Source organism: Peromyscus californicus, unplaced genomic scaffold, assembly GCF_007827085.1.
Source record: "Peromyscus californicus insignis strain IS unplaced genomic scaffold, ASM782708v3 Scaffold_4__1_contigs__length_199733344, whole genome shotgun sequence".
Classification (NCBI taxonomy): Eukaryota; Metazoa; Chordata; class Mammalia; order Rodentia; family Cricetidae; genus Peromyscus; species Peromyscus californicus.
In genome coordinates, this window is record NW_026294562.1 from 75,389,750 (window position 1) to 75,405,432 (window position 15,683).

At 44.6% G+C, this 15,683-nt stretch overlaps 2 protein-coding genes across 4 annotated transcripts in view; one reads left to right on the forward strand and one right to left on the reverse strand.

The window, feature by feature from the left end:
* On the forward strand, nt 1–15,465 carry Pycard (PYD and CARD domain containing). 2 transcript variants are annotated; one of them, XM_052762113.1, is made up of 3 exons: nt 11–841; nt 1,062–1,118; nt 1,343–15,465. In XM_052762113.1, exons 1-3 carry the CDS (start codon nt 568–570, stop codon nt 1,594–1,596), a joined length of 585 nt encoding a protein of 194 aa, XP_052618073.1. In that variant the 5' UTR covers nt 11–567; the 3' UTR covers nt 1,597–15,465. The 2 variants fall into 2 exon arrangements, with proteins under 2 accessions (XP_052618074.1, XP_052618073.1); XM_052762114.1 differs by lacking the exon at nt 1,062–1,118 and having other exon boundaries at nt 1–841.
* The window catches only part of Fus (FUS RNA binding protein), a 13,693-nt gene continuing 13,358 nt past the window's right edge, over nt 15,349–15,683 (reverse strand). For both annotated transcript variants that reach the window (XM_052762111.1, XM_052762110.1), the window contains exon 15: nt 15,349–15,618. In XM_052762111.1, the coding sequence (XP_052618071.1) occupies nt 15,579–15,618 (40 nt within the window). In that variant the 3' untranslated portion in view covers nt 15,349–15,578. The remainder of the gene's footprint in view (nt 15,619–15,683) is intronic.

The following is a 15,683-nucleotide window of genomic DNA, read 5'->3' on the forward strand; positions in this document are numbered from 1 at the left end:
TGAGAGATGGATGAAGGAAATGTTTAATACATGTGCCTGAAACTAAGGCCAAGATATAGTCACTCTTTTACATTTCATTTCTTCTGTGGAATTTGGGGCTCAGTGTTCTAGCTGTTACAATTCTAATATTCTATGGCATGAGAGAGGATCCTAAGACCTGGGGAAATGAGATTTGGGGTTTCTACATCTTCAAGATTCTAAACTTCTATACTCCCTCCAGTAAACTCAGAGTGAACAGAAACGGGTTGCGCCAGCTGGTTTACAAACAAGAAGAACTCCTGAGCCTCTCAGCATCTCCCAAACAGCCAGAGAATAACAATTTAGCTTCACCCTCCATCTGCAAACCTCCAACACACCCCCACGAGCTCCATCCTCTACCTAGCAAAAGCCGAGTCTGAAAGTCTTAGGGGCGGGAACCAAAACTTGCTAGCTGAGGAAAGAGCGGGAGCTGTAACTGCAAGAGGGTGGTGGAGTCTGGGCCCGCCCATCCGCCTAAACTGCTGACTTCCTGGTCACAGCAGGCATCCGCAAGGGTAGCAGGCCACCGCGGCTGCGAACCCCAGAGCCATGGGGCAGGCGCGGGATGCCATCCTGGACGCTCTTGAAAACTTGACCCCGGAGGAGTTCAAAAAGTTCAAGATGAAGCTGCAGTCAGTGCCTCTGCGCGAGGGCTACGGACGCATCCCGCGGGGGACCCTGCAGCAGATGGACGCCATAGACCTCACTGACAAGCTTGTCAGCTTCTACCTGGAAGCTTATGGCGCGGAGCTCACAATGACTGTGCTTAGAGAGATGGGCATGCAGGAGCTGGCTGAGCAGCTGCAAAGGGTCATTCAGAGAGGTGAGTGTGGCTGCCCCCCCGTTCGTCTACCCTCAACTTCCTGCACCCAGCCAGAGGCCTGCCTCTTTGGCTCTTAGTTTTCTCTTCCTCTTACCTTACAAAAAAAAAAAAAAAAAAAACTTCCCACTGTAGCCTTGAACTTAGCACCCTGGGTGGAGGGGGCATCAGCTCCAGACAGATTATAGAAAACGGAAGAGAACCACCTGACATTTCTTTACAGAGTCTGGAGCTGTGGCAGCTGCAACCAGTGCCTCTCCTCAAAGGGTAGCCAGAACAGGTGAGGCCTCCCCACCCTACCACACCCTTGCACAGCCTATCTATTGTACAACCCAAGGCCAGAGCCAAGACTAGTCCTGCCTACCTACTACCCACACATTTCGGGGAGGGAGTGTAGTTCGCCTATGTAGTCATGGTGGGTGGACTTCCTTGATCCCCCCACCCCTAAAACTACATCTAATGAAATCTGAAGCAGCGATCAGCTCTGTTCTCTTCTGTCCTCAGCACACTTCATTGACCAGCACAGACAAGCACTGATTACCAGGGTCACGGACGTGGACGCCCTGCTCGACGCCCTGTTAGGCAGTGTGCTGACTAATGAACAGTATGAGGCAGTTCGAGCGGAGACCACCAACCCAAACAAGATGAGGAAGCTCTTCAGCTTCACTCCAGCCTGGGACCTGACCTGCAAGGACTTGCTCCTCGAGGCCCTGAGGGAAACACTACCCTACTTAGTGACCGACCTGGAGAAGAACTGAGGTATTTTCTCCAGCTACAGTCCCTACCCATGTCGCTCCTAACTTTGAATACACAAATTTTTAAAAAATCAGTTTGTACTGTTTTCTCTGCTCCCTTGGATGTTTGTGCCTAGCTAAGCTACATTTTTAAAGGCCAAATAGGCTAAGTGGTAGATCATGGACCTCCCATGCACAAACCCCTGGGGTCAGTCTCTAACCCCAAAATTCCAGAGTTCTGGTTTCACTGTTCTAGTGTGTAAGACTTCTCAAATGATTCCTGGTTCCCCACTGGGGAGCGTTTCCATATTATCCCAAGGGACTACTCTTGAAAACACACTTAACATATCCATCCAAAAAAAGTTTAAATGGGTATATTGAGAATATATGGGGATATGTACAATGGGGCTTAGAATCGAGAGGGGCAGCCTTGCCAGAGGCATCTAGAAACCAGTTCATAAAAGACTCTTTATGTGCTCTACCTTTTCCATAATTATACTATTTTCACATGAGGCAGAAGTACCAGCAGGTTACCAAGGAAGCCCAGATGCCAAGCACCGACCAGCTTCACTCCCTCTATCAGACTTGGTCTAACCTCTTAGCTGAAACAGGCCTACAGCTGGTCCTCTCTACTTCCAGTCCCCCTCCAAAGGCCTGAGTAACCAAAACTGCTCATAGGAACAGACTGTCTTATTATCACACCTGAACTTCCAGCCTGGTCCTTAAGCCCACCCAACCGCATCTCCTCACACACACTTCTACTTATACCCATATCCACTATTTGCTCACACCAGGCACTACTTACACACTTGGCATACAACTCTGGAAAGTCTTGAAATCTACTTGTCCCAGCATGCTCAAGGGCACACCTACTGGCTCAGAAAACATTTCCCAGTGTCTCCATGGTAAAGTAAACCATTGCCACAGTATATTTTCACAAGGAACCCTTCTAATAGACTGGGCCTGTCATTATAAAACAAATTTTTTTCCTAATTCCTATTTTTTTTTAATTTTCATATAAACTTGTTAGGCATGGTGGCACATGCCTTTGACCCATCACTACCCAAGCCAGCCTGGTCTACAGTGTTCCAGGCCAGCCAGGGATACAGGGATGTTAAGAGCCTGACCGAGAAAATGTAACTCCACAGGAACCTAATGGTTCCATCAGACAGGACCATAAATAATACTTTTGCAAGAGTAGCCTTAGGGCTGGGGATGGAACCCCACTCTAGAGGGCTTGTCTACCAACCTGAACCCTGGGTTTGTTCCCACCCCTCATGAGAACACCTGTTAGTCCCAGCACTGTGGAGACAGAGGCATGAGAGTACAGATGGGAGGCAGAGATAGAATGGCCCTGAAGCTCACAGGCTAATTTGCAGCACAGCAACAGGAAGAACTGACTCCCAAAAGTTTGTCCTCAAGCCTCTAAGTACAGACATACGTGCTCACATACACACACACAAAATACATTTTTAAATTTTCTTTAAAATGGATAAGCCCTTGAGGCTGGACGAACGACTCAGCAGTCAGCTCTTCCAGAGGGACCAGGTTCAATATAGTGCCCATGTGAAGGCTCAGTCTGTAATGCCTGTTCCCGGGAATTTGATGCCCTCTTCTGGCCTTAGCAGGTACTGCATGCATGTGGTGTACAGACATGCAAAAAGCATCCATAATAAAATAAAAAAAAATTTAAATAATCTTCGTCATGGCTCCTGATATCACCAAAGGCCATGCAGTAACACAGGATCAGTCACCCGATGCAAGATAGGGATCTGAGAGTCATGCTGCAGCTGGGTCCATAAAGATCCGAGTGACCTGTACTGCCACAAGATGCCCTGATGACATCTGAGCCCAGGCTGCTGAGGACCACGGCTGGGTCTTTGTTGATGTCCATGGCCTGTGGTGCCACCAAAGGCCACACAGATGCCTGGGGTCTAGGCCCACAATGAGGCCATGCTGGCACCCAAGGCCATGGCACCACTACTGGGGCCACACCAATCTGAGTGGCCTGCACTATCATATGGGGCCATGGTGTCATCTGGGCCAAGGCTGCTGCCAAGGGCCATGTCTGGGTCTGTAGTTCTATGGCAGCCAGATCTGTGTTAATGTCTGTGGCTGTTGATACCATCAAAGGCCATGTCAATGCCAGGGGTCTGAGGCACCACCTGGGGCTACATTGGTGTCTGAGGGCCACTCGGCTGCTGCTGGAACCATGTCAATCTCAGTGGCCTATCCTGCCACCTGGGGTCATAGTGACATCAGAGCCCAGGCTGCTGCTGGGGACCATGGTTCTCCCACAGCCAGGTTCTGTGTTGATGTCCATGCCCCATGGTACCACCAAAGGCCACGTGGATGCCCAGGTCTAGGGCACAACCTGTGGCCATGTTGGTGTCTGAGGGCTGTTACCACTAGAGCCATGCTGATCTGGGTGGCCCACGCTGCCACACAGGGTCATGGTGTCTTCTGGGCCTGAGTTGCCAATGTGGGCCATGTCTGGGTCCATGGTTAAGCAGCAGCCAGGGTCTGTGCGAATGGCCAGGTCTGGACAGCAGACCATGTTGGTATCTGAGGGCATTGCTGCCACTGGGGCCATACTGATCCAGGTGGCCTGTGCTGCCACCGGGGCCATAGTGACACCTGCGCCCGAGCCACTGCTGTAGCTGGGGTTAGTGATAATATCCATGGCCTGTGTTACCAGAGTGGGTCATAGGAACCATGCGTATGAAATCCGAGAGCTGTGCCAACAGCCCTGCCCCCTCGTGGACACTGTAGCAGGAGCTGCCTCCCTCCACCAATCCACTCCCACTCTGGAGAGATGGCCCCACCACTCACCACATGCATGGAGAGCTGCTGACCCTGATGGCATAGGCCTAGGAGAGCTGGCTCTGCCCCTCACCTGAGGTTGACAGTCCCAGTGGTCCAAACCAACCAGTTCAGCTACCACCCAGACCCACATCCTGGACCTTGGGTCAGCCCACCCTAACATCTGCCCCATCTATGACCTGCTGGAATAAGTAAAGGGACTGGTCAGCAGAACAATTCCCACAGGATCTCGGGGCAGCAGCAGGATATCCAAGAGGCGTTTCAGTGAGGGTCCAGTGATGATAGTGTGCTAGAGGCCTTGACCAGACCAAGGACTCATTGAAATGAACATTTGCAAGTAAAGCTGATTGGACAAAAGGGTCTACTGTGTGACACACTACAGCTTCCGATGCCACTAGAATTGAATGAAGAGGTGTTAGAAGAGCGAGGTGATTTGTTTTGTTTTGAATTAATTTGGGGGGGTCATGCTGCATGAGTAGAGATAGATACGAATGGACTGGAAGTGAGCAGGATTAGGGTGAATGTGAAATTCCCAAAGAATCAATAAAGAATTCTGTTTAAAAAGAAAAAACACTTGGGAGACATAAGCAGGCAGATCTCTGAGTTCTAGGACAGCCATTCAGTCAGAATTACATAGTAAGTACCAGTCTCAAAAAAGTTTTTTTTAAATAAATCCTTAAAAAAAATAGTTCCAGTTGGGCGGTGGTGGCGCACGCCTTTAATCCCAGCACTCGGGAGGCAGAGCCAGGCGGATCTCTGTGAGTTCGAGGCCAGCCTGGTCTACAGAATGAGATCCAGGAATGGCGCAAAGCTACACAGAGAAACCCTGTCTTGAAAAAAAAAAATAAAAAAATAGTTCCAAAGCAATGTTTCTTTGGTTTTGTTTGTTTTGGGGGGTGTTATTTGTCCTGGAATTCGATATATAGGCCAGACTGTCCTTGAACTCAAGATCCATCTGTCTCTTCCTCGAGTGCTCAGATTAAAGGCTTGTGCCACTATGCCCAGCCTGAAGCAGCGTAGTTAATAGTTTTCCCGAGGGCTAAGGAGATGGCTGGGGGTAGAGGTGAGAGAGTAAAGTACTTGCTGAACAAAGGTAAGGATCTGAAGTCAGACCCCAGAACCTATATATAAGCTGGAAACAAACCAACAACTAACCTCTTTGGTAAAATGGGAAGCAGAGAATGCCTGGAAGCTCCCAGACTGGTCATGAGACCCTAATTCAAACATGGTAGAAAGCAAGCACCAACACCCTAGGTTGTCCTTTGACCTCCACATATAAGCCCTGGCCCTGGTGCTTAGAACACACATACACATACACACACACACACACACACACACACACACACAATCAGATCTTGGGGACTCCCCTTCCTCTTTGTATTTTTTCCCTAGAAGTAGGGAAGAATTCAGTTCTAGAAGTCTTAGATTTAGGACATAACATAGTGGTTTGAGTAAAAGTTCTAAAGGATGGAAAGTCAAACCCAGCTCCTGGTCTTACTATGATGAAAGCTGTACCCTCAGTATCCCTCTGCAAAGTAAGAATAGTAAGACCTAGCTCATCTCTTAACAGCACTGGGAAATGCACATTAGTGTCAATAACTCTTTCTAATAGGTCATTTAATTGCATCTGGGTGCCTGCGCTGCCTACTACATGGAAGACCATCCATCTAAAATTACCTTCCAGTCTTGGTGGTATGTAAAGCTAACCCACAAAGCAGCCCCCCACATCTCCAGTGCATTGGAGCACATCCCAGAGCTAGACGTTCAGAACACTACAAGCAAGAACTAGACAGCCACTGGTCAGATCAAACAGTCAGGCCACAAAGGAGGAGCTTTGAAGGCACTAGACAAAGTGACAAAACTCAATCTAATGTTCACCAATAGTCCCAACCAGGAGTCCCACAGAAATTCCCAACATCATAGTTTATGCCGAACTCTTTAAGATCTACCCCCTCTGACAGGGTTTCTGTGTAACCCTGGAACTCACTCTGTACACATTCCCTTGCTTCTGCCTCCTGAGTGTTGGGGTTAAAGGTGTGTGCCACTACTGCCCAGCTACACCAAACTCTTATCGACGCCCAACCTAACAAAAATTAGTTACAAAAAAGACAAATCTGAAACTTTTAGGTTTTGGGGGGGCCAGGTTGGCTTTATTGAGACAGGGTCTATACAGAGCAGGCTGGCCTTCCACTCAGAGATCTGCCTGCTTCTGCCTGAGTGCTGAGATTAAAGGTGTGCCAGGCTCAAAAACTTTTAAGACTCACTGCATCACATTTTCCCATGTCTTCCACCCACGTGCTGGGACTACAGGTGGACTATATACGACTATTCAAACTGATAGACCTTCCTTCTCAATCTAGTCAAGCTTCAGTCTTTGAACAAGAATAAAAGCCATCTTTGAACAATAAAAGCCAGCCTAAGCTAGGCTTGTGCTACTTACAAAAATTTGTATATAGGATGGGTATAGTAGCATACACCTTAATCCTAGCAATTAGGAGGCAGAAGCCTGGTCTAGTGTTTCAGGACAGCCAGAGCTCATGATTCCAATTAACATACAGAAGAGATGATCCAAGCACACATTTTCTGCCTAACTTCCTCTTCCTAAGATTTATCTTTATTATTTTTAATTATGTATATACATGTGTGTCTAGGGGTGTGTGCATGTATGTGGCCAGAAGCTTTGGATCACCCTGGAGGTGGAGTTACAGGTGGTTTCGAGCTGCTTGATGAGGGTGCAAGGGACCAAACCAACCTCTACAAGATCAGTGTGTGCTGATCTTGCTCAGGCAGTCTTTAAAAAATTAAAATTAGAAAAAGGGGGGGCATTGAAGAAATAACTCAGCCGTTAAGAGCACTTACTGTTCTTGCAAAGCATCTAGATTTGGTTTTCAGCATCCACATGTTGGCTCACAATCATTCACAGTACACACATGGTATATATATCCATGAAGGCAAAACACTCATACATAAAATATGTAAACCTAAAAAAATGAAGATAGCTATGTTTACTGGCAGAAACAATATAACATAGTGAGAGGCTGGGGGAAGTACAACTTGAGGCAGGAACGAGAACAGTGCAGGGACTGTGGAGCTGTCATAAGAAGTCAGGGCTGGAGAGATGGTTCAGTGGGTCAGAGCACACACTGATCTTGTGCCCACATCAAGCAGCTCAAAACCACCTGTAACTCCACCTCCAGAGTGATCCAAAGCTTCTGGCCACAAACACGCACACACTCCCAGACACACATGTATATACATAATTAAAAATATTTAAAGATGAATCTTAGGAAAAGTCAGGCAGAGAATGTGTGTCTGGGTCATCTCTCCTGTATGGTAACTGGTATCCTAGTTAGGTGTCTATTATCTGTGATAAACACCATGACCAAAAGCAACTTGTGGAGGAAAGGCTTTATTTGGCTTACATGTGCTGCTCAGGTCATCATGATGAGAAAGAAGTCAGGGTAGGAACAAGGCAGGAACTGAACCAGTACTCCTTGGGATAAAGGAAACTCCCAATCCCGTTAAATAAGGAAGAAGGAAGAAAAGAAGGAAAGAAGAAAGAGTTAGAAAGGAAGAGAGAGCAAGCAAGCAACTTCTAGTAGTCAGGTAGGTAGTAGACCCATGCCTATAATCTTAGTACTCAACAGGTAGTAGATCACAAGTTCAAAGCCATCTTATGCTATAGTAAGGGTCCATTTCAAAAAATAGTTAAGTCGCCGGGTGGTGGTGGCGCACGCCTTTAATCCCAGCACTCGGGAGGCAGAGCCAGGCGGATCTCTGTGAGTTCGAGGCCAGCCTGGGCTACCAAGTGAGTTCCAGGAAAGGCGCAAAGCTACACAGAGAAACCCTGTCTCCAAAAACCAAAAAAAAAAAAAAGTTAAGTCAACATGTGACCTCACACTGGCATGTCACCATCAAAACACAAGAACATTATGAATGCATGAAATTACACATACCGAAGGTATATGTGGAACAAGAGAATTTCACGTTTCCAACCCCAAAATACAAATATGAATATTCCAAAACTTAAAAATACCAGAAACCCAAAAAAACTCCTGATCCTAATCATGGATTTGGGTTATTAAATTAGTAGATAATCTGCACATTAAACTTGAAGGATTATTCAAACCACCTCAACTGACACAAGTTTAGAGGTGGGATTAAAGGCATGCATCCACACTCGGGTGCTCTCTGCCTCATGTTGTCAGTATTGAGATGTGAGCTCTCAGTTGTTCTCACTTTGCTCTACCATCATGAACTCTAACGCTCTGTAACCGTAAACCCAATGAAATGCTTTTAGGTTGCCTTGGTCATGTTTCATTACCACTAAGACAAAGTCCATAGTAAATAAAATTGACTAAACTTACCTCCAACTTCAGAAAAATTTTTAAAAAAGCCTATCATAAAACCCCAGACATTTCAAAGCACTAAATAATCTCAAGTGGAAAACACTGACCCCTTTTGGAGGTGGTGTATGGACAAGATGCCACCTGGAAAGAACTTATATTCTTCAAAGCTTATTCTCATGGCCCTACCCATCCCAACCCAGCCTGTCAATCCACTTTTTGAAAGATATTTAATGGACTGGAGGGATGGTTCATCTACTAAACATACTTGCCTTCAGTTTTGTTCCCAGCACTAGGGAGTACTCTCTGGCATTCACAAATACCTGCAAACAAGTGGTATCCACTCACATACATAAAATAATTAAGCTAAGCTTAATGGTGCTCACCTTGAATCCCAGCACTTGGAAGGCAAAGGCAGGTAGGTCTCCATGAGTTCAAGGTCAGTATGGTCTACATAGGGAGTTCCAGGCCAGCCAAAGCTACATAGTTTGTCTCAAAAAAAAAAGAAATAAATAGTAGACTTGGGGGAGGGGATGGGGTGGAAATTAAAACCAAAGTTTTTCGTGTTTTTTTGTTTTTTGCTTTTAAGATTTATTTTATTATATATAGAGCATGTATGACTGCAGGCCAGAAGACGGCACCAGATCTCATTACAGATGGTTGTGAGCCACCAAGTGGTTGCTGGGAATTGAACTCAGGACCTCTGGAAGTAGAATCAGTGCTCTTAACCTCTGAGCCATCTCTCCAGCCCTCTTGTTTTTTCATTTTTTGAGACAGGAGTTTCTCTGTGTAATTCTGGCTGTCCTGGAACTCATTCTGTAGACTAGGCTGGCCTCAAACTCAAATCCATCTGCTTCTGCCTCTGCCTGCTCAGATTGAAGGCGTGCATCACCACCATCTGGCAAAACTAAAGTGCTTAAAAGGATGCCCAGAGCTTGGCTTTCCACTACAGTACCAGCACTCAACCAAACAACACAAGTTTCTGTGTTTATCCCAACAAGTTGGCTAGCACTCAATTGCTTCTCAACAAAGCCCTTCTCCTCCCAGCACACACAATACACCAATACCCAAAACCAACACTACATCCAAGAGTCCTGAGCACTGTGTATTAGCAGGAGTGTTAGTCTGCCAGATCCCTCTTATTCCAGACTCATGAATTCTGACAACTTCAGAATCAATTATTTCCCAAAGCTCTGAACTGCTAACCATCAAAAATCCCTGAGATCAAATCTGCCAACATGCTCTAAGTTTAAGTCTATTCTCTGGATGCCAGCACAACTTGTGGTCTTCCTGCTTTGGCTTCTGAATGCCAACCAAGATGACAGGCATGTGCCATCACACTTGTTCTCCAAAAGCCCAACAAATGCATTAAAACTAAGTATTGTAGCAGTATCACTTCTGGGCATATACCAAAGAAAATGGAATAAACAAAAGCATGTCCAATACCCTCCTTTTGCAGTACTCAAAAAGCTAAGCTATGCTAAGACGCCAGCTAATTAAGTTTGTCTGGAGTATTTTGAGAGAGGTGCTGTGATTACAGGCATGAACCACTATGACGAGCAGATGAGTTGCATGTGATATACCTTCATGTGTGCACAGGTCTGTGCAGAGGCCAGACATTAATTGTCTCCCTCAACAGTTCTAATCACTGGAGCACTAGGTCATCCTCAGAAACTAGCAAGTCCAAGGCCAGTCTGGGCTACCTAAGACTCTACTGGGGGGGGGGGGGGGGGTGTGAGTGCTAGAGAAATGGCAACAGTTAAGAGCACTTGTTGCTCTTCCAGAGAACCTGCGTTCAGTTCTCAGCACTCACATGGTGACCCACAACCATCCCTAACTCCAAGTCTAGGGAGCTGATGCCCTTTTCTGATCACCGTGCATAACCAGGAATACCCATGGTGCACATATACATGCAAGCAAATATTTGACTGAAGAATTCCCACAGAGCCAACAGCCAGTTTGACTCTCCAGTGTTAACACCTAGCTTTGATCTGCCTTTTGTGATTGCTACCTCCTGTCTCCATACCTTCTCAGTGTTTTCCTAGGGGATCAAAGCCTATGCAAACTTAAGTTTAGGAACAACCCAGAAAACTGGTATTCTTTACTGAGGTTTTACATTTGGCGTTGTCCCTCTGAGGGGCTTAGGTCAAAGACTTTGGAATTGACGTATTAAAGGCGTGAATTATATAACAATAAAAGGTGCCGTTGCTCAGGGAGGGCAGTTCAGTCGAGACAATCCACCCTGCAGGTGGAAAAGGCTAAAGATTCATCCTCAAGGTGCCTCCTTTCATGATTCCACTGACACATGAGAACACCCACACCTGATATACAACTACACATTAAAAAGTAAACCTCCAGGGGTGGTGGAGCTCATCTTTAGTTCCAGCACTCTGGAGGAAGAGGTAAGCAGTTATCTGAGATACCTAAGTTCAAGACCAGCCTGGCCTAAACAGTGAGAGTCTTTCTGTATGAAGCTAGAGACCTTGTCTCAAAATACAAACTCATCTTTCAAAAAAATCACTTAAATAAAATAAAATCAATTATAAGATGGGGGAAAGACATAGCTCAACATGTAATTCAAACAAGTAATGCAGCTAAGCAGTGGTGGCACTTGCCTTTAATCCCAGCACTCGGGAGGCAGAGACAGGCAGCCGAGTTGAGGCCAGCCCGGTCTACAAAGCGAGTTCCAGAACAGTCAAGAGCTATTGCACAGAGAAAACCCTGTCTCCAAAAACCAGGAAGGAAAAAACCAAACACGCCACTGGGTGTCACAATTTTGTCATCAATGATGACTGGGCACCAGAACCAATTGTCTTGTTATCCATTTATTTCCTCATCTACCCACAGACTATGCTGGACCTAACCACTACCAATCACTGGGCACTAGTTACCTGATAATAAACTTCAACCTTAGGGCTGGAGAGAAGGCTCCAAGGTCAATAGCACATAATGATCAAGTTCCAGGACAGCCAGGTCTATATAGTGACCCTGTCTCAAAATACCAAAACAAAAAGCACATACTGGTCTTTACAAAGGACCCGAGGTTAGTTCTCAGCAGCCATAGCAGGTGGCTCACAATTGCCTGAAACTACCTCCAAGGAATCACTCTTCTGGTCTCTGCATGCACCTATAGAACACATGCAGACAACACATACACATAAACAAAATGAAGTATTTAGTTAGAAACAAAAAAGCTTCAATCTTCATTTCTTCTAGCTGCATGGATTAGGGAACCACAACCAAACTCTAATGTATTAGAACCCTAATAGGTGAAGCAGCAGCAGTACACATCCATTAGGCTTCTCAAACCAAATTAACACATCAAATAAACAGCCTATCAAATAAGCAGAGTCAGGGGCCTAACTACAGCTTAGCTGAGGATTCTTATCCAGGCATGGAAGATTTGCACACGTACCAAGTTTAATGAGACTAATACACTTCCCAAAACATTCAGGGCCTTTAACCTTAAAGCATGCCTACTCACAGGTGAACCTTTAACAAAGCCATCAAGAAACTCCTCTCACAAACACATTTCAGCATAAACTTCAACATAAGGCTGAGGATGGTAGCTCAGTAGAAATTCTAGCCCTGCTGAAGAGGAAAGGAAAAAAAAAAAAAAACTCTGCAAGAAAGCACCTCCCAACAATAGGTCTCAACACATCTGTAGGGCATGCTTCAGATAATAGCTTCTGTATACAAACTGTTCATCAGGCATCATAAATCAAGCCCTACTTTGTGCTGACATGGTGCCTGTCTGTAATCCCAGCACTGGGAAAACTGAAGGATTCATACATATTTAAGGATAGCACAGGCTACCAGGCCTGCCAAAGTTAAATGACAAGACGGTCAAAAAAAACCTTCAGGAGGTACAAATTAATGAGCAGCTCTAGAGCTGTCCAATATTAAAGATTGTGGGATAGAAACTAGTACAACCGAAACACAAAATCCGTCTTTGCTCTAGGCAGTTTTACCATTGTGACCTGATGCTGTCTTCTACAAATACAAAGTTCATGCTCAAAAACCATGCAGTTGGTTGGGCATGATACCCACTTCGTCTTTAATCCCAGAAACAGTGACACGTTGTTAAGAAACGTATTACACCAGGCGGTGGTGGCACACGCCTTTAATCCCAGCACTCAGGAGGAAGAGCCAGGCAGATCTCTGTGAGTTCGAGGCCAGCCTGGGCTACCAAGTGAGTTTCAGGAAAGGCGCAAAGCTACACAGAGAAACCCTGTCTCAAAAAACAAACAAAAAAAAAGCATATTACAAAAATAAAAGAGCATGTTTTGTTTACTGTTTTGTATTGGGCTACATTCTAAGATTTTTGCCTATTGACACTAATTTCTTACTGACCTATTTGGATTTTTTTTTGGGGGGGGGCAGGGGTGGGGGATGCTCCCCCCCACCTTTTTGGCATGACAGCAAGTCCATGCTGGACTTGAACTTCCAATCTTCCTGCCTCCACACACCTAAGTACCAGGATTACAGAAATCCATAACCACGCCCAACTGGTTTTGGTTTGTTGGCTTTGGGACTTTGTAGCCAGAGAGCAATCAAGTTGGAAACCCTGCCACCAGTGCTGGGATTACTATACCTAGTTTTCAGTTCTATATGCTAATATAAACACTGTTGCCCAACAGGGACAAGTTACTAAACACATCAAGTGAAAAGGCTGGGGGTTACGATGTTTTAGCTCCTCACTGAGGACCCTTTTATCATTCAACTTTCCTTAAGAGGAACTGTAGCCAAGAATAGCGTCTTCAATCCTAGCACCCAGGAGGCAGTTTTAGGTGAGCCAGGGCTACACAATTACCATAGTCCTATAATCCTAGCTGATAGGATGAAAGGGTAGATTATTCAATCTACTTTGAAAAAAGGAGATACAGATATGCTGGAATAAGGGTAGATTACTGAATCTACTTTTAAACCAAAAAGCAACTACTAGTTTTAAATATTTTACATTTGATATGGATCTTTGTATATTGATATAAATTTGAGGTTTTTGTTAGAACTGTACATACATTTCAAATCTTGTTCAAGATATTGTACCTATACAACTCATTTAAAAATTTATTGTCCTTGAAAGTTATTATTACCAACTAATTAGGATATAAAGAAATACAGGTTAGTAGTCATGTTACAATCAAACTTGTAGTCATGGTAGGTTATGTTTTCAAGGTCAAACATATATTTAGATAAGCTATCTTCAAACACTTAGAGATCTACAGAATATGGCATTTAAGGTATTTTAATAACAGGTTTTTTTTCTTGTTTTATGACAATGAGACATGCGCCTGTTCCTGGCAGCACCAATTTTACTTCAAAGATGGGCATCCAGGAAACTCTATATAGTTTACTTTCTTTGGGGCAAAAATTAGTCACTGGGCAAGAAAATGCCCTTGCCTCAACTGCTGACAGTATGCTGTCCCAATGGGACAAGTAGGACACAAAAGGACTGCCAAACTTGGCTAAGACAAGGTAGGAGAATATCCTGCTTCACAGAAAAGTCTGTCAGATATTCCAGGCCTGTAAAGCAAAGATGAATGCTCCAACGTTGCAAAGGAACCTTAGGTGACTGTGTAGGCAGCCAGCTGTTTCTGTCATTTCTCGAATTTTTTTGGAAGTCTCTTGCTTGCACTTCCCACTTACTCAGGTAATATTTCCTTCTTGGGTCTCTGGTGGAGCTGAATTTACAGTTTTCCTTGTTACCAGATTCAGAAAAGAAACTCACCAAAGAGGTGTAAAATGTGTAAGACTGAGACATTAATACTTTTGGTAATGCAAGTTAGGACAGAAAATGAATTACGTACACTTTGGACTCACCAAGATAGGACAGATATGGGGTATTTCCTCTGAATTTGTCAAATGTTAATGGACTGGACACTGTTAATGCAATACTTGACTGTATATACTGAATAGTTATTGTACTTACTGTATATCATTCCTTACATTAGTTATAACCTTATTTTAGACAAAAAAGGGAGAAATGTGATTATTTTGTTTGTGCTTTAATAAAGCTTGCATGGAGCTAGCCACTACAGGCCAGGCAGTGGTGACACACACCTTTAAACCCAGCACTTGGGAGGAGGAGACAGAAATATCACTGGGCAGAGAGGGTAAATGGTAAGGCAGGGTGGAAACAGGAGCTCGGGTCTTTTCAGTCTGAGGATTCAGTAGAGGAAGAAGTCTTCTAGTGGCTGACTGCTCTGCTTCTCTGATCTTTCAGCATTTACCCTAATTACCTGGCTCCAGGTTTTTATTAAGACCAATTAGAATTCATGCTACACCTGGCTGAAATAGGACTAAGTTCAAAACATCAAATTTCAAAATATCAATGACCTACAGAAGAAGTCAGGATTTAAAAGTGATCCACCTACACCACTGTATGCATGGTCCTTTTCCTGAAAACTAGGTACCAATCATTTACCTCTTTCCTAGAAACCACTCAAAGAATTCTTTTGTCTTTTCAATGTTGCATCAATCAAGGTTATGTTAGATAGGAACAATTATTCAAATTCCTGCTATGCAAGATGATATGAGGGAATATTTCCCCACGTTCCTAACACAGACCCATCCTCCAGAAAGTAAACTGGGGGCAGCAACAGACTTTAACTAAAATGATGTTTTTTAATGGGAACCAGAGATATGGTTACAATTATGGTAGTCTGACACAAACAACACACATACATACATACACACACACACACACACACATACACACACACACCAAAAAAAAAAAAAAAAATCCATGGGCAATCCTGAATTGAAAGTTTACAAAATAACAAGGGTAACACTGGGTACAGGAAGAAGAGCTGTTCCAGAACTTCAGAAGCCAGGCTAATATGGCCTCTCCCTGCGATCCTGTCTGTGCTCACCCCTGAAAGAAGAATTATCAGTTAAATATGAGTTACACCAGACTACCCATGCACACACCCTTCAAAT

Bases quoted from the DNA above. Each gene is read 5' to 3' on its own strand.
- Pycard (XM_052762113.1), top strand. From the start codon at position 568: ATGGGGCAGGCGCGGGATGCCATCCTGGACGCTCTTGAAAACTTGACC. The intron at 842-1,061 runs GTGAGTGTGGCT...ATTTCTTTACAG, and splicing joins GCAAAGGGTCATTCAGAGAG to AGTCTGGAGCTGTGGCAGCT. The intron at 1,119-1,342 runs GTGAGGCCTCCC...TTCTGTCCTCAG, and splicing joins TCAAAGGGTAGCCAGAACAG to CACACTTCATTGACCAGCAC.